This window comes from Podarcis cretensis (genome assembly GCF_951804945.1).
Source record: "Podarcis cretensis genome assembly, chromosome: 11".
Taxonomy (NCBI): Eukaryota; Metazoa; Chordata; class Lepidosauria; order Squamata; family Lacertidae; genus Podarcis; species Podarcis cretensis.
Genome location: NC_137180.1, coordinates 35289540 through 35311636, shown reverse-complemented (window position 1 = coordinate 35311636; position 22097 = coordinate 35289540). Strand labels below are relative to the sequence as shown.

At 40.8% G+C, this 22097-nt stretch overlaps 1 protein-coding gene across 1 annotated transcript in view; it reads right to left on the bottom strand.

The window, feature by feature from the left end:
• The window catches only part of MAP1B (microtubule associated protein 1B), a 68476-nt gene that overhangs the window by 10213 nt on the left and 36166 nt on the right, over positions 1-22097 (bottom strand). Inside the window, exons 3-5 of the mRNA XM_079995274.1 lie at positions 14756-14838; positions 11349-11489; positions 519-6795 (exon numbers count right to left, since the gene is read on the bottom strand). Of these exons, the coding sequence (XP_079851400.1) occupies positions 519-6795; positions 11349-11489; positions 14756-14838 (6501 nt within the window). The remainder of the gene's footprint in view (positions 1-518; positions 6796-11348; positions 11490-14755; positions 14839-22097) is intronic.

The window sequence follows — 22097 nt, the reverse complement described above, 5'->3', positions numbered from 1 at the left end:
AGGACTAGATCCTTCTGGCCAGATCCTTCTCTGCTCCTAGCTTCGCAAGGCCATATTTGACAGGTGGGGCTGCCCACCTGTCAGTCACAGTGAAAACAAACGAATGGGTGTTTTGAAGTTCTGAAGTTGAGGCCTCAAAGCATGATGCAGGGCTTGCAAAGAGCCCCGTGTCATGCTTTGAAGTATCTGAGGCTTTACCAGTGGCTGATGGGAAGAAGAGCTGATGTCTGCTGCCTGCAGCCATCAACTGTGTCAGAGAGTTCCCCACAGGGATCGCGCTAGCACAGACGAGCCATTAGCAGATGAGAAGCAGAGCCAAAGCATGCTTTCTGCTTGAAAGCACACAATTAGGAGTGCACTTTGAGGCTCCTCATTTTGCACTTAGCAGCCACATCTCTGCCTGCACATGACGTCAAGTGTGGGGCAGATGGGCGGGGCTGGCTGCCCAATGTATGGCCCAAGGGCTGGAGACTCCCCCTCCCCTGCTCTTTGGAATTAACCTTGCCATTTCGTCTTACCTGCAGTTGCGGTCTTTGCCGACTTCGATGTTGTAGAGTTGGCTGCATTCTTTGTCTCCTTATCTTTCTCCTCATTACGGGAAGATTTTATCTCTGGAGTAGAGACATTTTTGGCAGCTTTCTCCACAGACTCCTTCTTCTTTGGAGAAGCTGTTCTGGAAACCTTATCCAGCGAATCCTTCAAGCCAGCAGGCTTTGGTGAAGCCACCTGTTTTGATTTGCCGTCGCTCTTCTTGGAAGGAGAGGAAGACTTGGTCTTAGTGCCCTGCTTTTTCGTCTTTGTCTTTTCTTTCAGATCCTTCCTCAATGGTTTGCCTAAGTTCTGATCAATAGGCAAGGCTTCTGGGTCTACCATGGAGACGTCAGGGTGTCTAGGCGACGGACTGCGATCTTGCATGGGGACTGGCGGAGGGTCAATGTGTTCATATGTAATGGTTTTATCTGTTGGAATAGTTTCAGATTCATCTTCCGAGTCAATGTTAGCATCTGCTGTAATAGAAGGGCACTCTTCTGTTTCGGGCGGCACATCTGAATCTGTCTGTGATGGGGCAGATTCGCTGACGGAGGTTGGAGGAGTTTCTCCACACAGGCGCACTTGCTGTTTTCCCCCTGAAGGCGGCTGTGCTCCTCCAGACTGAGTCAAGGGCTTCTCTTGCTCTTGAGACTGTTCTTCACTAGCAAACCATTCCAAGGGGTTAGGGTTGATAAAGGAGGGAGAAAGTTCTGTTTTGGGATGCTTGTATTCGCAAGATGTAACGAGGCACAAATCAACATCTTGACGGGTTTCTGGTTTTTCTGAAACAAAGTACTTATCAGCCTCATGGTGGTAGCTAGCAGTGTCCGGGGATCTCATGGCTTTCCCACTCACTTCATAAGAGTAACTGACAGTCTCAGATGACTTGCTAGTTTTCCCAGGGGTCTCATAAGAGTAGCTGACTGCCTCAGGAGATATGTGTGTTTTTCCAGTGGTCTCATAAGAGTAGCTGACAGACTCAGATGATCTGGTGGATTTTTCATAGGAGTAATCAAAGGCTTCTGGTGACTTGGTGACTTTCTCTGTTGTTTCATAGGAGTAACTATCAGCCTCAGGTGATCTGGTGGTTTTCCCTGTCGCAACATAGGAATAATCAAGAGCTTCAGGGGATCCAGTGGTGTGCTCTGTTTTGTCATAGGAATAACTAACAGCCTCAGGTGATCTGGTGGTTTTTCCAGTTCCATTATAAGAATATTTAAGAGCTTCAGGTGATCTGGTTGTTTCCTGAATGTCTTCCTGGTCCGTAAAGGCTAAAAGCTCTTGGCTATGTTTTGTTAAAGGGTCTTCAACTATTGAGGTATGATAACCAAATGATTTGTCGGGGGACATGTGCAATGATAATGGAGGTGAGTGGCAAGCGGCAGTTGTTGTTTTCATCACAGGAGGTGAATCTGAAAAACCAGGTGAGTATAGAGGAGAAGATTCCCGTGGTGTTAGTGGAGATAAATCAGATTTTGGTGAAAGTTTTTCTCCAAGGCTGTTCACTTTTTCTGATGGAAATGCAGAATGTAAGGGCATATCACTAGGCTGAGTGACACCTGATATAGTTTCTTCTTGTAGTGGAGAACTTGCCTGTGATGGTGTATGAGCAGAGGAGGAAGAGGGCGAAGCTTCTATCTGAGATACTGAAATAATCTCAGAAATATCCTTGTCATTGCCAAAACATGCTTGTTCCACTGGTGATATTTTATTTGCAAAAGGGTGCTCCTGCATGTCTGTAGGGCTATAATCGACTTCAGTTGGACCATTTTCAGATATATGGTGCATAATAGCACCTACTATTGGATGTTCAGGAGACTGTCTGCTGAAGTCCATTGCCAAAGACTGCTCAGGAGAATCTTGCCCAAATTCTACTGACATAGTTGATTGCTCAGGAGACCTATGATCTTGAACTGGTGTCCTTGATTTTGCTGTTTTAGGGGAGAAATCTGGGGGAGAAATGGACATAGGTCTTGGGCACTCCTCTTTAGATGGAGACATTTCTGTTTCCTGAAATGTTGTTGGTGTCTGAACAACAGATACAGAAAGAGAATCGTCTACTTCAGTAGAATGCGGGGATCCAACTTCAGCATGCAGTGAAGGAGATACATCATCAGTGGTTGGTTCTGGGAATGAACTAGTAGCGACAGATGCTGTGGAAACAGAGGCAACTCCTTCAATATGTGAATAAGTGTCTTCTGCTACAACTTCATCAACAGGTGTTGCAGATTTATCAGAGACTGTACCTTCAGAGATCGACATCTTGGTGTCTTCTTTGAAACAACTAAAATGACTAATATCTACCTGTGTAGGAGAAACCTCTCCTAGCTTCCTTTCATCCAAAACCAATGAAGGCTGAGTTTCTGAAGTTTCTAAGTCATCCTTTTTCTTTTCTAGGACAAAGTCCAATTTTGTTGGTGAAAGCTGTACATCGTTTTCAACTTGCTGTTCTTGGGAAAGGTTTGTAGAAGCAGCATCAGAAACTGGGCTCTTCTGTGAAGGAGAACCATCTCTTTCACTCTTCTTTTCAAAGGGACTGTCAGTTTCTCTAGCAGAAGATATTACATCACCACTCAAAAATGCATCATAGGAAGACTCTGAACCAATCAGTGGGGGGCTTCGTAAAGGTGAGAGCACTTTTTCAGAAGGCAATTCAGAGTCAGGCACTGGTTCATCCATTGGGCTTAGTCTGTGTTTTGTAATATTATCTTTGGTATCACTAACTTCAAAGCTGAATGAAGCATCTGCTTTTCCAGTAGTTTCAGAAGGAAGTTGACTTGATTTTTCATCTGTGGGAGATTGATAATATGGTGTGTGTCCAGCACTACCAGCAGCTGATTGGGAAGGGGACACCACTTCTAATGTTTTATCATCGGGACTGGGACAGTGCTCTTCATGGGTTTCATGTTTTTCAGAGAGTGCTGTGAGAGCTGCAGGTTCCGATGTCACTTTAATCTCATTAGGAGTCAGTGAAAAGTTCACACTACGTTCACTTAGAGGTGTTTTAGCAACAGGTGACAGAGGGGTTGGACTTTCATCTGGACTCTTAGTTGGGCTATGCTTGTCATCCAAAGCTTCTGAAATTTCTAGTTTACTAGTACTCTTGACTTCACTTTCTTGTCGGCGGTACAGATCTTGGAAGGAAGATTTGCCAAATTTGTCTTCCTCTAAGGAAGAAGACGGTGAAATTGTAGAAGCTGAAACATTATAGTCTTTGCCCTCAGTAGCATCAGTTTTAGATCCTTCAGATAGCCCATTGAAAGCATCAGGAAGGGGAGAAAGTTTAGTCCTAGTAACTTCTTGAGAGTACAGTGTTGATTCATACTTGGTAATGTTAACATATTCTTGGGAAGGGGAGTCACTTTCTTCATTATTAGTCTCATCACTCATCACATCCCTTGGAGTTGACATTTCATCCATTGGAGTTGGCTCACTGGATATTTCAATGGTGGACTGGGTATAACCTGAAGTAGCAGTGAATTCCTCAGGCTGGTCTTCTCTGTTTTCTTCATCTGAAACAGTTGCTTCACTTTCTGAACCACCAGGTAGCGTTTCATCATGGATTGAAGATGCTGGTTCTTTAGCAGGAGATGGAGGTTCTGAGTACTTAGCTGGAGTGGTTAGGTGCATGCCATATTTATCATCAATCTCACCAGCTTCTGCTGCTTTGTCCACCACAGCCATAACATAATCCTCTTCAGCTTCTATTTTTTCAGTTTCATCTTCATCTCTGACATCCTCAGTTTTGTCTTCCTCCTCATTCTCTTCTGTTTCTGCCTTTTCAACCATTTCATCTACATGTTCTTCGTCTCGCTCTTCACCCTCTGCTCTAAATTCTGCTTTTTCATCATATCTCAAATATTTAGCTTTTTCATGCTCAAATGCTCCAGCCATTTCTTTTTCAGTCTCCCCATTTTCTATTTTATCCTTCAGGTCTTGTTTTCTGAGGCCTAGTGGTGCCTCTTCTTCCTCATTGACAACTTGTTCTTCGGCTTCCTCTGTCTCAGCCTTTTCTTCATAGTCCCCTGCCTCAGAAGATTCCTCAAGACCTGTTCCTTCATCCTCAAACTTTTCATTGTCATCAACCCTGTCCTTTTCTACAGGCTCCAGCTCTTCAGGAGTTTGTTCACATTCACCCTCAGGTTCAGTGGTAGTTATGCCTTCATCAGGAGAATCAGCAGGCCCTTCTGTTTTTTCTTTCTGAACTTCATAATCCTTTTGTTCTATATCAGTTAACTTGCCTTCTTTTTCTATTATCTCTACCTGAGGCTTTGTTTCCTTTACTACTTCAACTTCTTCAGCTTTTAGTTCTTCAAAGTCTCTGGTTAAATCTTCTGGTGAAGACATAAGGGACCTCTCCGCTTCGAGTTCTTTTCCAGCAGCTGCAACACCTACAGCTGCTACCGTGGCAGCGACAGCTCCCAAAGCAGCCACTGCAGCAGGCGTTTCAGCAACCTTGATCTCTTTCTTTGCTGTCTTGCTTTTAACTTTTTCTTTTGGTTTCCCAACAAGCCCACTTTCTTTCCTGACAGACTCTTCCTTCTTTTGTGGCTTTGGCTTTGTTGTAGTCTTTTTCGACTCCGGCAGAGAGGCAGATGTTTTCTTTGTTTCTTTGAGAAGCTTTTTGGGCTCCTTCTTTTCTTCCTTTTTGCTCTCCTTTTTCTCTTCTTTTTTAGATTCTTTTGGGGGAGCTTCTTTCTTTGATTCTTTTTTAGATTCTTTCTTCACATCTTTCTTGGTATCTTCCTTTTTAGGCTTTTCCTCTTTCTTAGCCACTATCCTTTCTTCTCTCTTAGACACCTCTTTCTTTGGCTTTTCTTTCTCCTCTTGCTTTTCCTCAGATTTTACTTTCACTTCCTTTCTCACATGCTTCTCCTTTACTACTTTTGGTTTGACATCTGCTGCTTGTTTTTCAATTGTTTCAGATTTTGCCAGCTGCTGTTCCTTAGCTGTCAGATCCTTTTCTGTCACAGAAAGCCTAGTCTCAGCTTTTGCTGGTTTGTCCTTTTTTGTGGTTGTTTTTTCTTTACTTTCTACCCTTTGAGTCTTTTCAGGTGGACTAGTCTTCCCTGTGTCAGACGCCTCCTCTCTTGATTCTTTTCTGACTGTCTTGCTAGACAGGGATTTTGCAGCCGGCTTAAGACTTTCCTTACTGTCTGCTCGCTGCTTCAGTTTAGTTTGTTTTACTGCTGGGCTCACCATGTTACCCGTTAGGTCTTTCTGTGTAACTGTTGGTTGCTTAAGAAAGTCTAAATGTTTGAGTTTTTCTAGTCCATCTAGTATGCTATATTGGGTACTGTTTCCTGGGAAAAGAACTCTGATTATTTTTTCAGCAGGGTTTGCAGGATGCCATACAATCAAGGATGAGATGGAAGTCAAATAGGAAACTGGGATGTCTACCTCCTGACCATTTGGTAGCACCAGCTCAGCTTTATCTTTGCTTGTACCCGTCCACTGATGCATAAAATATTGCATCTCTTTGCTGCTTTTGACTGGGTTGAGCACATACATCTCAAGCTTCCCTACTCCCATTTTTTGGAAAAGGATAATAGGCTCAGTGCTGTTTGCCACATTTCTAAAAAGAGGCTCTGGTTTCACAGACAGCTTATTTAAGTACTGCAGGGTAAAGCAAGCCTCCTCTACACTTCTTTTTAACTGAAAATTAGGATCGGGGTTTCCTAGGCTTTCAGGGGCATTAAGGAATACAACTCCTAAATCAGGTGAAATTAGATTTTTCATCCAGTCACTGTTGGTAGTAGAGCCTTGAGACTGTTCCTCTTCTAATTCAGCTATTTTCCGTTGCAACATGCTATTAATCCCTGGCAGGTTATCATCTCCAATGTGGGTGAGCAGAATTGAATCCACTCTGTCCAAATGTCGAATGAGTTTCCAGAAACAAGATTTTCTTTCTGACCCCCCGTTGATGAGCATGTTGAATCCATTGACTGCAAATAATGCAGAATCTCCTCTTCCACCTGGGAAAATGTAACAGCAAGGTTTTGAAAGCTTCAGGAAACCTCCTGATGTTGGTGGCTCCAAGATATCAAAAGGTGATGGCACTTCCACTGATTCTGACAGGTACTCTGTGAATTCAGAAAGTCCTTCCATTTCAGGCAAGATAGAGGCAGAGTTTAGCTTAATGTTGATGAAATCTTGAAGGTTGTGTCTGTCTAGGTTTGAATTCTTCCAATCCCCTTCCTCAGGGCAGAATAGTGTTAAGCTCGCTTTGTTGGCAGGATGAGTCGTGCTCAATAACTCTCCAATCTGGGGTTGCAAAACATAAAGGGGAATGTTATGCGTCAATTTACACTAAATTGTAGTCACTTTTTATAAAACTAAAAGGCAGTTCTCAGGACTCCCTAAAGCCTCAAAAGAAGGAAGACTTCTTAATGTACTCTATTTGAAGAAGAAAGGCAGGACCGTGCTCAAATATTTTTAAAAAATACATTTCTCTTATTCATTCAGATTCCAGTAGCTGCAGTGAATTCTCCCCCAATGGATTCTCCATTTACTACAACAGAGGAAGCACTTGGACATGCATACCTGCGCACACATTACTGTTTTCTTCATTTAAATGAACGAGTAAACTTGCATCTCAGGGTTGTGTGTGTGGTGCACACCAAGAAGTGGATTCAAGAGACAGTTTAGAGAAGGCTATGATTCAGATGACTGGCAGGTGGCAAGAGACATAGATAGTTGCAGTTGGTGGGGCAGGGCGGTGGCGCTTGCCTAATCTCCTGCCACCAGTACTGCTGTGATTTAGTGGGAGAGAGAGGTACAAATGTGCAAGTAGGAATACAGGACTGGCTCTGTGTTCTTGCACCATGAAGACCTCATCACCGCCTTGCCCTTTTCCACCCCAGTAAGCCATGGTGCTGTTGACAGGTCAGGTGAGCATCGCTGCCCCATCCCATAGGTATGCCTGTCCCAATCCTTGCTTGCTTTTAGAGGAGCAGTACAATTATTCTAGTGGGCATTGGGGGGTATTTATATTTCTTTTATTGCTGGTTGCTGCTTTTAGTATTTTTTCATAATTTTTTGATCACAATAACACTCTCCCCCCTCCTGCGATGCCCAGCGACTGATAATCAGAAGCACAGTGCTCGTTTCTTTATTGCATTAAATAATTGCTTGTTGCTTCATTGCTGTTTGATTATTGTTTTATGGTTATAAGCTGCTCTGCTTATGTGTATAGAAAGGCAGGAGACAAATGCCATAAAATAAAATAAAAATTCAGTACACTAAAGGGATGGTTTAGATCAAGGAATTAATTGGTCATGCCAAGAATCCTGGCCCACAAATTTAATTAGCTAGCAGAATGGAAAAGGACTATAAATAACCATAAGCACATATTTATTTCCTTTGGAGATTCAAGCACTTGTTATGTATTTTAATATATGGTATTTTTTTATTATTTATTTTGAAAGAAACTGTTATGAAAGTCATAGAGCAGATGTTTTGCTCCTGAGAAATAATCCACCCAACATCTATATAAAAAGAAAATAGTAACAAAATAAAATAAAGAAGACTGAACAGATGTTTTGTCTTCATATGTCACTAAAACTGCGTATATTACCATCTTATGGGATATAAATAGATCTTATCCAAATGTCAAGCAGAGAAGCCAAAACACTATTATTTAATAGAGTAGCAAACACTCAGGAGAATAAACACTGCAAGATACAAGAGGAAAGCCAATAAAAGGCACCAGGTTTTCTAGAATATAATCCAACAGAAGCATTTATAAGACATGATCTAGTTTTTTCCTTTAAATGTTATGACATATTGATAATGGAAGCCATCCTCATTTTTTAGTATGCAAAACTGGGGTATCAGCAGACCTGCAACTTTATCAAATTTCATTTTCTTTCAGTGTTGCTTCTCATTTTTTCCAAAACAAATATGTGTATGTCCTTGAGACAGAATCCTGAAGTAGCCTGCCTCAAGGATTGCAAAGTGGACATCTGATAAAAGAAATTAGCATATTAAATTAGAAAAAACTGGCCAGGGTCATAAAATAGGTGGCTGGGTTGTTTGTTGCTAAGAAGAGAAACAATGTGAGACTTCATGTCAAAGCAATCAGTATACCTCTTTAATAAGGTATATTTTCGTGGGCAATATTCCAGTAAGTAGCAGCAGATTGTCCAGCGGATTTATAGTTTGCATGAAGCTAATACTTAAAAAATGTTCTAGGAACTGTTAGGAATGAAGAAGCACGATGCAACTTTTTTTTCTTTTTTTTGAAAACTAACTTTGCAAGGTAACTTAAATATAGAAATCAGGCAAGGGATTGATTGATTGATTGATTGATTGATTGATTTGTTTGTTTGGTCTGTTTCCCACAACCAAACCAGAAATGTTGAAGAGCATGCTGCCTTAGTTGAACTCATACAAACACACTTGGTGGGGACACAGGAGAGGGCCTTCTCAGTGGCTGCTCCCATACTTTGGAACTCCTTCCCTAGAGAAGCTAAACTGGCTCCTTCCTTGCTGTCCTTCCACTGGCAGGTGAAGACTACCTTGTTCCAGCAGGCTACTGGGAACTTACTGCTTTTAATGAAAGGTCTGGTGCCATACTGTTTTTACTGTGATTATTGGTATGTTTAAAACAGATTAAATATGCGTATATAGTATTAATACTATCGATGTTTAATTGTATTTTAATGATTGGGTTTTCTATATTTTTAGCAGTTCTTGTTTTTATCAGTAAGCCGCCTTGAGTCCCGTCATGGAAAAAGGCAAGGTATAAATATAATTATGATTATGGTAATTTCCTAAAGTACCCCATATGTTCCATAAGTATCCCAAATTATGGGACCAGATTTCTCTTAATATTGGTCTGACTGAGGCTTAGATCTGTTAAACTTTCCTTGGATTCATTCTGTGCCTAGGTATCAGTGCTATAAAAATACATAATTCAGCTTGACAGTCTGTTTACGATGGGTTCCTTGCCTTTCAGGAATTTGCAGACACTGTACATTAATTGCAAGCCAACATAATGTCTAGAGAAACAGAAAGAATTAAGTACAGCCCTAGTGACTACTTGACAGATAGACCATCTCTGTAGATAGCAGATCTGGATTCTTTCAGTTTTGGAATGTTGATGTTTTGAATATTAGGGAGCAAAACTCACAAATCATGTATACTGTTGTCCATAGAACAAGATTAACAATGATGTATAGTGGGCTCAAGGTCCAGGCCACCACCATACCCTTTTGATTTAATTTATAATCTCTTTCAATCCCTCCTGGTTTCAAACAAAAACTCTGGAAATATCTGTGATTGTATCTGTTGAAATTCCAGTGATTTGGGTTCAGTTTCCACTTTGAGACATCAGTGTTTAAAGTCCAGAATAAGCCCAAAATCCAATCAATTGTGAATGATGCAAATCATTTTTAAAGACAGATTTCCCTACAATACACACATAAGTGGGGGGAAGCTGGGAAAGAATTACTTTCACATCCACCTTTTAGCTTTGTTTCAAACAACGTCCTGGGATGCACAGAGAAAAATACTTGGAAAAAGACCACTGTGTGGGTCAAAGAACCTCGGTTGAGTGTCTACTTTGTAATATAAAGGGTTATGGTATAACTTTCCAAACATTTAACAAATACCTTGGGGAAATGCTTGGGGAAAGCACCAACATATCCTGATCCTCTCCAACTTTTTATTTATTGAACTTTATTATCCTCCCCTTTCACAGAAGTAATTCAAAGCTACTTACAATAGTAATTAAACAGTATAAAGGTAAAGGGACCCCTGACCATTAGGTCCAGTTGTGGCCGACTCTGGGGTTGCAGCGCTCATCTTGCTTTATTGGCCCAAGGAGCTTCCGGGTCATGTGGCCAGCATGACTAAGCCGCTTCTGGCGAACCAGAGCAGCGCATGGAAATGCTGTTTACCTTCCCGCCAGAGTGGTACCTATTTATCTACTTGCACTTGGACATGCTTTCAAACTGCTAGGTTGGCAGGAGCAGGGGCTGAGCAACGGGAGCTCTTCCCGTCGCGGGGATTTGAACTGCCGACCTTCTGATCGGCAAGCCCTAGGCTCTGTGGTTTAACCCACAGCGCCACCCGTGTCCCTTAATTAAACAGTATACCGTACGGTAAAACCAGCATAAAACAAAACAGGGGGAAATCTAAAAGTCATTCATATTTCTTAAAAGGCAGGACTAAAAGATCCTACCTTCTGAAGGCTACAGTCAATTAAACACCAAAGGTGTGCCAGAATAGAAATAGTTTTGCCTGGTGCCTAAATATAAGTAATGATGACATCAGGTGAGTTTCCCTGGGGAGAGCATTTCAAACAGAGGAGCCAACTCCTAGGGGCCAAGGTCCCTTCAGCACCACCTCCAAAAATATTCGAGCCCTCCCTCACTGTTGATGGGTATTGCATCTTGAAATTGATTGTGCAGGTGGGGCTTACCTGCCCCCCCCACATTACATTCAAGTTGGCACCCCTGATTCCACAAGAAGGGTATCATATAATGAGCTGCTTCCCCTGATCACTGTGATGTGCCCCCAACAAGGGAAGGGAAATATGCCAGTCCTGGAGTAGGTAAACTTGTCTCCTCCCCAGCGCCCCCTGCCCCCATTTCATGCCCTAGCCAGCGTGAGCTTGGTAGGGCACAGGAAACAACAGCTGCTATGCCCCTGATTCTTCTCTGCCCACCACAGGATTGCTTTGTTAGTATGTTTGTTATTGTTATTTTTTTGCCACCTTCATTGAGAATGTTCAGCACATAAATCTACAAATTAAATGTGCAAATAACTAATATTGAAAAACACATTAGAATAGAGAGTAGTGAAATACAAACCTCCTGGTCAGTGAAGATCTCAATAAAATTCTGAAATGAGAAGGAGCCTGATTGAAGAATGAGCTCGCCTGTATTTTCAAAACTCTGCCCAGTTAGTACCAGGAGTTTGTGTCTTGCAGCATCTGTGATCATTAAGCGCACCTGTAGGAAAGGATTAAAACAAAAAATGCCCTTAAAATATCTCCTGCTTTCTACAGGGACTATCACTTCTACTTGACCTAAATAAACACGCATGCAACTGGCATAGCATTTTATTTATCCCCAAACAGAGGAACACTAGAGATGGGGGAAGAGGGTTTGTAAAATATGGTGCACAACAGGACAGAACTCTATAAGCTCAGCTTTCAAGGCAGCTTACACTCGAACACAAATCTTACAAATCTATCCCAAAATGAACTATAACCAAAAATAGAAGCAGTAGCACAGTGAAAACGACAAAGTTAAACCTATCAAGTTGAAGCAGCAGAATAACAAATGCAGCCTATAAACTGAAATCATTTAACATTTAGAAGGCCTGGGAAAATAAAAATAAAAACATATTCATAGCAGATTACTTAACAAGCAGAATGGCTTTCTTTAGATCAAAAGCAAACACCATCAAAAATATGTTTTCTCAGTTGCTCTTCACTACTGTTATTACTATCCCCCATGCTCTGCCATTATTTCTCAAGTGTATTCAATAGACTCACTTTGTCATACACGAACTATTTCTGCTAGATGAATCAACTGAATTCTCTCAAAATACTTTTCAGCAAGCTATCTTTATCTGTATATAAACAGTCAAACAATCAAATGCTTTTTAAAAAATAACCATGCCTTGAAAAAAATCAGGACTGCCCTGAATTTCTGTTCAAGGACTCACCTTCCACAGATAATTCAAGGGCATTCACGAAAACACATGGAACAGCAGAGAAAAGAAATCCCATTATGGTTTGTCACTAATTGTATTGGGATATAAAAATGTAACATTACCCTTGATGGGGTCAAGTTCATTTTCTGTATGCATTTTTTTAAACAAAAATAGAGAGCACTCAACAATCAGATGAGTGCCACTTAAATCTCACCTGTTTTAATTGCATTAAAACTATTAAAAATTGAATTATCTTGTTTTATTGTTTCCTGTGTTTGGCACAAAAGCTCTGGGAAAGTCGCCATAAGCTTTTGTACAAAGCCATTAGCTTTTTCAGCAAAAAAAACCCAGCACCTTCACTTTGCTGATATTCCTGCACCCTGTTTATTTATTGATGGCTATAGATGGCATACAGGCAACATGTGTAGAAACTCTCTCTCTCTCTCTCTCTTTCTCCAGATACTGACTTAGAGAATGTTTATCTATTTGTAAACTGAAATATTTATGTCTGCTGCTATTAGAGGCAAGAAGTTGGAAGTTCTGTTCAAATAAGGAGAGTGAAAGGAAACACAAATTTCGGCTAAAGAAGTGCAAACAGATAATACAGATGCAAAAATAAAAATTGAGAAACATGTTGCTAAAAATATTCATTGTTGTTGTTGTTGTTGTTTAGTCATTTAGTCGTGTCCGACTCTTCGTGACCCCATGGACCAGAGAACGCCAGGCACTCCTGTCCTCCACTGCCCCCCGCAGCTTGGTCAGACTCATGCTGGTAACCTCGAAAACACTATCCAACCATCTGTCGCCCCCTTCTCCTTGTGCCCTCCATCTTTCCCAACATCAGGGTCTTCTCCAGGGAGTCTTCTCTTCTCATGAGGTGGCCAAAGTACTGGAGCCTCAGCTTCACAATCTGTCCTTCCAGTGAGCACTCAGGGCTGATTTCCTTCAGAATGGAGAGGTTTGATCTTCTTGCAGTCCATGGGACTCTCAAGAGTCTCCTCCAGCACCATAATTCAAAAGCATCAATTCTTCGGCGATCAGCCTTCTTTATGGTCCAGCTCTCACTTCCATACATCACTACTGGGAAAACCATAGCTTTAACTATACGGACCTTTGTTGGCAAGGTGATGTCTCTACTTCTCAAGATGCTGTCTAGGCCTGTCATTGCCCTTCTCCCAAGAAGCAGGCGTCTTTTAATTTCGTGGCTGCTGTCACCATCTGCAGTGATCATGGAGCCCAAGAAAGTAAAATCTCTCACTGCCTCCATTTCTTCCCCTTCTATTTGCCAGGAGGTGATGGGACCAGTAGCCATGATCTTCGTTTTTTTATGTTGAGCTTCAGACCATATTTTGCACACTCCTCTTTCACCCTCAATAAAAGGTTCTTTAATTCCTCCTCACTTTCTGCCATCAAAAAAAAACCACGTTTAAACACATCAGAAGCAAAACACCTGTTCAGTAGAAAAATCAGATATTTGGATAAGAAGAGCGTCAAAAGAAGCTGAGAAGATTGCAGCAAAGTATTCACTATAGAAGCTGTACAGCCTACACAGACCTTTTCAGGAACAGAATCTGAAGAGCTGATATGAATATTGGTGACAAGAGATGAAATTAAATACCTTATTGACAAGCCAAAAATTAACAAACCACTAGGTTTGGTTGCTATCCATCTGAGAGTTCTCAAATGTACTAAGATTGGCCTCTGTACCAGCAGACATCAGTTTTTTTAAAAAGGGAACCAGATGGATGTGCGAAGTTACAGAGCAGTCCGTCACCTCTGGTGGGAGTGTGTTCCATGGTCAAACAGCTCTTATAGGTTACAACATTTGGGGCTTTTTAGTCTCAAAAAATATGTGTGTAAGGAGGAACATGACAGAAGCTTATAAAATGGTGTAGAGAAAGTGATAAAAGTTTTTCTCCTTTCTCCTAACGCTAGAACCCAGGGTGATCCAACGAAACTGAATGTTCGAAGATTCCGGATGGACAAAAGGAGGGACATCACACACCACATAGTTAAACTATGAAGTTCACTCCCACAAGTTCAACCATGGTTGTAATCAGTTTGGATGATTCTAAAAGGGGAACAGATGAATTCATGGAATAGAAGGCTCTCTATGGCTCCTAGTCAATTATGGTTAATATGCTATCTCCAGGATCAGAGGCCTCTGAGGAGAGGTTGTTGAGAAACAACAGGAGATGGCTATTGCCTTCACATCCTTCTTGTGGACTTCCCATAGGCCTCTGGTTGCCCACTTTAGAAAACAGGATGAAGAACTTAAGTAGGCCTTTGGTCTGACCCAGCAAGGTTCTTGGTATGGTTTTGCTTCATAAAGAGGCAAACAGAACTTTGACAAGGAAAAACTAGATAATGGGAAGCAGAGGATTCTTATATTTTATTTTATTTTCAAAATAATGTCTATTTTCAAGACATTGGTGGGCCATAAAAATGTCAGCCCAGATTTCAGAGATGGACATCAATGTCCTGGCTCTTATGAAATTTATTTATTTTATGTCTGCTGTGTACAATGCATTCATTTATACATTATTGATGAATTTACCTCAGTACTGACAGCTTCATCGGAAGGGTTGATGAGGACTACAGTTTCTAAGACATCACTTCTGTGGTGAAGGATTTTCTGACCTGCATAAACAGAAGGAAAGAAAATGAATTGTAAGGTTTGCAGGACAGGTTTTTTTGTTTGTTTCCCTTAAGACAGTCTAGTTTCCTTAAGGATAGCTCTTCTAATAAACTCACTCTGGAGTCCTATCTTGCTTTTCTCTGGCATATGAAATACTAGTGTTTTCAAATAAGATTGAGCAAAGATGATAACATGAAAGCTCTTGGGGGGGGGGACAAATTTGGTGTGATCGTGTGCCACGTAAGAGACTGTTGTTGTAAATACTCAATAGTTAGCATGTATCTATTTCTCAATGTAATGCTCATCAGCCTTGGAGCAGCTGCCCACAATAGGCTTCTGCCATTTTCTTCTTTCTTTGTGGCGTTTGGCAGCATTCTTATTGGTGCTCCTTTCTCTGAGAACAGAAGTGAGATTAATTAGCACTCGTATTGTGATTGTGAAGAGAATGTCATCCAGATACCCAAACGGCAATTAGTCCAGCACCCAGAAAAGAAGCCAGGCACAAAATTAATTTTTAAAGAATGAATGAATGAATCAACCTTGACAAAAAAAGTGCAAAAACACACCCTACACACATACACTTAAAAAACCCATGAAAAGGAGCACAGCAATGCAAGATAACAAATGTATCCAAATGTGTCCAAATCAATTGGTGTAAAAGCTCTGACATTTTTATGGAATTTTTTTTTTACTTATAAACATTTTCTGCCACAGGAGATTCTAGTGTGAAATACGGGATTTGGGCAACTACAGAAGGGTTCCAAAAGCCAAAAAAAAAAAGTCTCTTGAATATAATTCACATACCTTTATATTTACACAATGCCTCAACGACCACCTCTCCCCATATGAACTGATCTGGACCATGTGATCATCACCTGAGGTCCTTCGTCATATGCCTACTCTGTGAGAGGTCCACGAGGCAGCAACATGAAAATGGACCCTTTCTGTGGTGGCTACATATCTCTAGGCAAAAACCATTCCTCTTATCTTTGGCTAATCAAACAATCTAGACCCTTTTAAACTGTGGGGGGCATTGGTTTTGTTTTTATTATGCTATATATTTTTGTGTTTTTATATTGTAAACCAGCCTGTCATTTATGGATGAAGGGTGGCACTAGTGGTCTCCTTCTGTCCCATCCCTCAGCAGCCCCCTTTGTACCCCGGTTTTTACTTTCCCCCATGTCTATTCCTCCCTGTTACTTTTCTGCCAACCCCTACAGCTCTGGAACAATGATGAAATACTAAACCAGATGGGGCCAATTGTTTCTACAGACACATTATTCTACTGATGGCATTGTTGAGAGTTGGGTGTGAAGGAACAACTGAACTGCCCCTTTTGCTCAGAAAGTTAATTTCCACAGGTCAGATTTTAACACTCTAGTCAGGCAGTCAAGTGACCTTTTACAATGTGATAGATTTTATGCTGTCCCTGCTTTATGGATCATTTACCGTGAAGGCAACATCATCCATTTTGTGTAAGGTTTGCATACTGAAATAATAAAAGGCATAGGTAAATGAAGGAAGAATAGCTCTGACTCTTCCTCTACATTGTTACCTAAAATAATGTATCTTCCGTCACAGAACATGTATATTTTCAGAGAGGTCAGATGAGATGGTACCATTAGCTTTCATTGCACTGAATGCTAACTCTTTGCTTAAGTATTCCTAATTAAAATGGAATCCATAGAATTTTGGTAGATGTACTCTGAAAGATGCTCTTTGGTTTTTTTAAAAAAATCATAAAAAGAGAGGGAGACATTTGGTTTCTTCTGTGGAAAGTAGAATGTTCAAGCATTTTATGATGTGCCCTTACCTGGCTATTCTGAATAGTTATATGCCTATAACTTAAGGCTGCAATTCTATACACACTCAGCTGGGATCAAGCCCGACTGAGCGCAACTGGATTTACTTCTGAGTAGACATGGATAGAATTCTGCTGTAAGTATTGCTTTTGATGGAATGAACAATATGTTTACTGCAGACATCACACCACAAGGGGCTTAACAGATGTCAGAGTCAGCAAAGCTCCCTAATGAATCTTCTGCTCACAACAAGTGAATAGAACTCTGAATAGTCAGCAGATTGTGAGTCCTCTATGTATTTGCAAATTAGCTCTGATGCATATAGACCCCCAACTTCCTCTTGCCTTGTAGTAACATCCTTCCAATGATATATAAAAATAAAGAGGCAAAAAGTGCTTTGAAGGATTCAAGAATTTCACATCCAAGGTTCCGGTTCATTCTCGGATGTTTTTAAACGGCAGAAATAGTGATGTGAGGGGGCAAGGGAGAAGAGAATGCCCACTGAAAGAAATGCTTTGTGTAACAAACAGCAGCCTGAATATATTGTGTTAATGTTTTTAGTCAGACGAGACCACTGGCCTTGAATCAATGTTACTGTTATAGAGGGAAAACAAAAATCCCATTTAGAGATTACATGCCACACCACGTGGAATTTATTTTTTTCAGACTGGGTTTTAATGAAAGCTTTGATCACTTCTGAACCTTTGCGGGGGCATGGGCTGCCTTAGACCTGAGGTGCGAAACAGAAATTGCACAGTTCAATTGGAACAGCAGGGGAGAAAGTTGTAGCTCCGATGTCAGTACAATCAGAATGTTCACCAAGTATTTCTTGCCATTCAAACTCTATGGTTATGGATGGCTGATCTGTGGTTTTAAGACACTGAACAAAAGCATTTTTCCTGGTGTCCCCACAGTGCAGCTTCACAGACTTCAGCTAAAGAATTAGCTGGGGAAATCACTTGTCAGTGACAGGAAGCACTCCCTCCCTCCTAAGCCCCTTCCCCCCCAGTCCAAATGGACAGGTTTTCCAATACTTCAGTCCCCCAGTGAATAAAAATAGAAAGCATGTATCTCACTGAGAGCCCAGCTCTTACTGTAGGTCAGAGCAAGACAACTCAAGGAAAGCACTTATGGAGCTCGTGAATGGAAAAATAATGCAAGGCACTGATCAGCATAATAGGAACTAACTACCATACTGTGTCAAAAGAATGAGCCATGCAGAATAGCCGCCTGTCTCCAATAACAGTCAGCCTTTTTCTGGACACATAATAGAATAACCCAGATTATACAGACATGCAAGCAAATGGCTCAATTGATAAGAGGTGCACACAATGTGAATAGTGATGGAAGTGCTATTTGCAGAACAGAGGCTCACATCAGGGGGTTTTTAAGAGGGTTTTTTTAAGCCATACATGCGGGAAGACACAGGACAATTGGCAATACAACATTCACTGGATTTCAGACCTACAAGCTCATTAAATAAAAAAACATGAAATGTATTGGAGATAAAATACTTGAAATACGATTGACCTTATGCTTGCTTATCCAGCAGTAGTTTTGGCATAGCTGACTCTCAAGCTAAGTGTGCAGAGCACAACAACTTTCAGTTGGGCCAAACTATGAGGACTTTCACGTTACCCAACGTATCTCCCGCACATCTTCCTTGCACATCTTCCTTCCTTCCTTTCAATATTATTCCACTGCTTGCAGTGGAATAATATTGAAAGGGTTCACAGACATGAGCAAGAAGAGGCTGCGAGACGCTATCCCATGAGCCAGGAATCGCAAGCAGTGGGAGGAAGGCTCCCCCAAGAGCCGCACTCCCTTTAAAGAGCGTGTGGAGCGTGTGTGCGGCTCTTGGGGGCTTTTCCCCGAGGAGGGAGAAGGGACTGACGGGCTGCCCTTCTCCCTCCTTGCGGAAAAGCCCCCAAGAGCCATACACACGCTCCACGCTGAGCAGAGCCTCCCACCTACATTCACTCCATAAGACGCACACACATTTCCCCTTACTTTTTAGGAGAGGGAAAGTGCGTCTTATAGAGCGAAAAATATGGTATACTATTCACAGGGGTGGACTTTGGTCTTTCAAATTTCAACGGCATCCTGTGCAAGGCCAAAATTTGATTCCCCCGCCTTACTTTCTGCTCAATTCACTACGTCACAGTTGAGGTACTCTGCATTGCTCTTTAGGCTCAGCACTCAGCGTGGTGGAACCAGTCGTGCTACCCTAAATCGACCTCTGGCCCAGAATTATTCTGCAATTCTACTTTGTTAGCTGCCCTGGGAACACAGAAAGTATATTGACAGTGCAGAGTATAAATTATGTAAATAAAAACCCAGTCAATGTTGCTTTTACATCAATAGATGTAACAATTCCCTGACACTGTGGTTGTTTTTCAAGCATATCTAATACTAAGCAGAATTAGAATCTATATAAAGTATATATACATGTGATTAGAAGTTACAAGGCACAACAAATGATCTGAGGAAATGTAGCAATACAACAAGAAGTTATTGAACTGTGCAAGGTGTAGTGAAATTATTGGAGAAAAATAACAGATAAAACTCCCCCATGCTACGCTGGCAAAATAGCAGATATATGGTTCTTATGATTTCCCAACAAATATAATCCTAACCAGCTCCTAAATGCATGATTTCTCTGCATATTGAAATAAGTGATAAGCTTTGCCTTTATGAACCTGAATAAAACAAAATGAAACAAAGTTTGTGCAATGCAAACTTAAGCATTTTAAATCAGAAATAAGATCATTTGAGTGAGGCTTAGGCTGCATACACACTATTATCTTCAAAGTACATTTTTCTCCTCAAAGGATTCTGGGCAGTGTGGTTTCTTAAGGGTGCTTGGAATGGCAACTCTGTGAGGGGTGATAATAATGATGATGATGGTGATAATAATAATAATAATAATAATAATAATAATAATAATAATAATTTATTGTTTATACCCCGCCCATATGGCTAGGTTTCCTCAGCCACTCTGGGCGGCTTCCAAAAAAATATTAAAATACTGTAATACATCAAACATTAAAAGCTTCCCTAAACAGGGCTGCCATCAGATGTCTTCTAAAAGTCTGGTAGTTGTTGTCTGGTAGGGTGAGCTACAGTGCCCAGAATTTATTGAGGGAATAAATGTGCTTCAGATGTGCTTTAAAAGTATAGTGTGTATACAGCCTTAGTTTCTCATCTTCAGGTGGCAACGGGCCTGGGAACAGCTATTAGGTATCAAGACAGTGATTCACCTTGAGCAGTAACTATGCCAACTAGTCATCTTGTACAGTATATGATGACTGCATGTCACACTAAGTTAAAGAAACCTTTATTTGAACTTATAAGAGTGATGTGAGCATGCCCTGATATCTGCTGCTATATTTTAATAGGTGTATGGCTGTCATCTACTCCTAACTTTTAACAAGGGTATCAGCTGCCTCAGCTGCTGGGGACTGTTTTTATTATTGCCTCTTGACTCGAATACTTTGGGGGCTATTTTGAACACACCGAGCATTTTCCATGAAAGCCTCTGTAGTAAACTGCATGACTTAAATCAGGTTGTGGGTGTCTAATGGTGTTGATTACCAGAATAATTGTATCAGCTTTTCTCACTAGGTATTGATTTGTTGTATCATTTGCCAATTTTATGTGACATTTAATTTGCTGTCAAACTACTGCCATTAATCAACAACGGACAAACATCTGACCTTTTACCCCCATTATTTACCTTCAGGGACAAACTTCTCACAACTACCACATTTATCACTCCTTGAAATGCACAGCTTCATTTTTTAATACTGCTGGAAGATGAAAACAACAACCGCAACCATTTCAACAAAAGTACAGTATAAAAAAACCAGCAAACCCAGTACAATGTTCTTCCAGTGATGCTTAAAAAGAAAGCAAGAGTCACAAGCTAAATGAAATTAAGCACTTTGGAGTTTTGTTTTAGTGGTGACTAAAAAAATACTTAACTTTTGCTGAATTGTGCCCTACTCCAGTAATATATAATTAGTTATGGCTTACTTTTTATATTCCAAATACACATCAAGTAATGCATTTATTAGAACATTTATAATGTAATTAGTCTTAATAAAGGCATTTTGTTACTGTTGATTTTGATTTTTTTCCACTTAAGGAACCAAAGCCAATGTTCCACCTAAGTAAGCTATGTTTGTTTGTTTTTTTAGTTTACTAATCCCCCCTCTTTTTATTGCTAATTATTTTGCTCAATGCTATGTTCTGATGAAGTGCTTTATGAATTTTTTGAAACAGAATAAATGAAAAGAAATGTTTACAAACAATATGGTCATCTTATTAATGATGCATTCACCAACAGATTCCTATGACATTTCACAGAAATAATTTTGATATGACCACTGTTTTTGAAACAACAGTACTATCTCCTGAGGGACTAGCATTTCTTCCAGAAACAAGATGTTGTGGTCTGAGTGCTGGGGAAATGCAATATCCTAGCAACAGAAGCGCTTCTTCAGATGAAAACATCTGTATCTTAGGCAATCAACAAATCACAGCAGCACATTTACCCTACAACAAAGTACAGTACTTCAAATGGCCATTAAACTCCATTTACAGGTGCAATCCTTTTGCAAGATCTGTCAGGATGAGCTTAGGATGTGGTGGATCTCAAGCTCAGCTGGCATTAAGTCCCCAACCCCCACCCTGTTTCAGCCAAAGATAACTTTCTCATCCTGGCTCAGCTGGTTGAGCAAAGGCTAAGCCCCCCAAAAGGGGTGCCCCAGAGGAGGGAATGGGCAGCAGGGACTGAAATTGGATTCTGTTCAGCTCAGTCAAAAAAGGGTGCAAAAAGGGATGTGTGTTTAAGTCAAACATTCTTTTAAAGGCTTGAGTGCAAGTTTATGCTGGTTTAATTGGCGTTGGCTTGCTTTATGCCAGCTTCTTGTCTAAACGACTGCTCCCTACATCTCTTCCAAATATTCTTCAGAACTTCTTCAGGTCAAGTACACCTAGTACTTTCAACTGTTTCTCATAGACTGCCCTCTTATGGGCAACAGTCCATTTTGTCAGTGGACACTTTGTCAATACATGACCTGACCAGCACAAAATTGAGATGAAAATATTTTCCCCATGATATGGACACAATACTTCTGTTAATGCAGCCCAGAATTGCATTAGCTTTTTGAAAAGTTGCATCACACTGCTGGCTCATGGTCAACTTATGATTAGCTAAGACAACTATATTCTCTTTACATGTACTGCCGCCAAGCCAGATCTCCCCAAACCTTTGCCTTTGTTTTACTTAGACCCAACACGTTTCCCACAGAAGCCTTCAATGGCATTCACAGGGACCCTGCCCTCTGCTGAAATTAGACTAGAAAGAAACATTAGAATACAAACCCAACAGAATAGGTTGTAGTGTGTGCTTGATATGTGTGTGTGATCCCCAGAAATGTTTCTCCAATATGAAA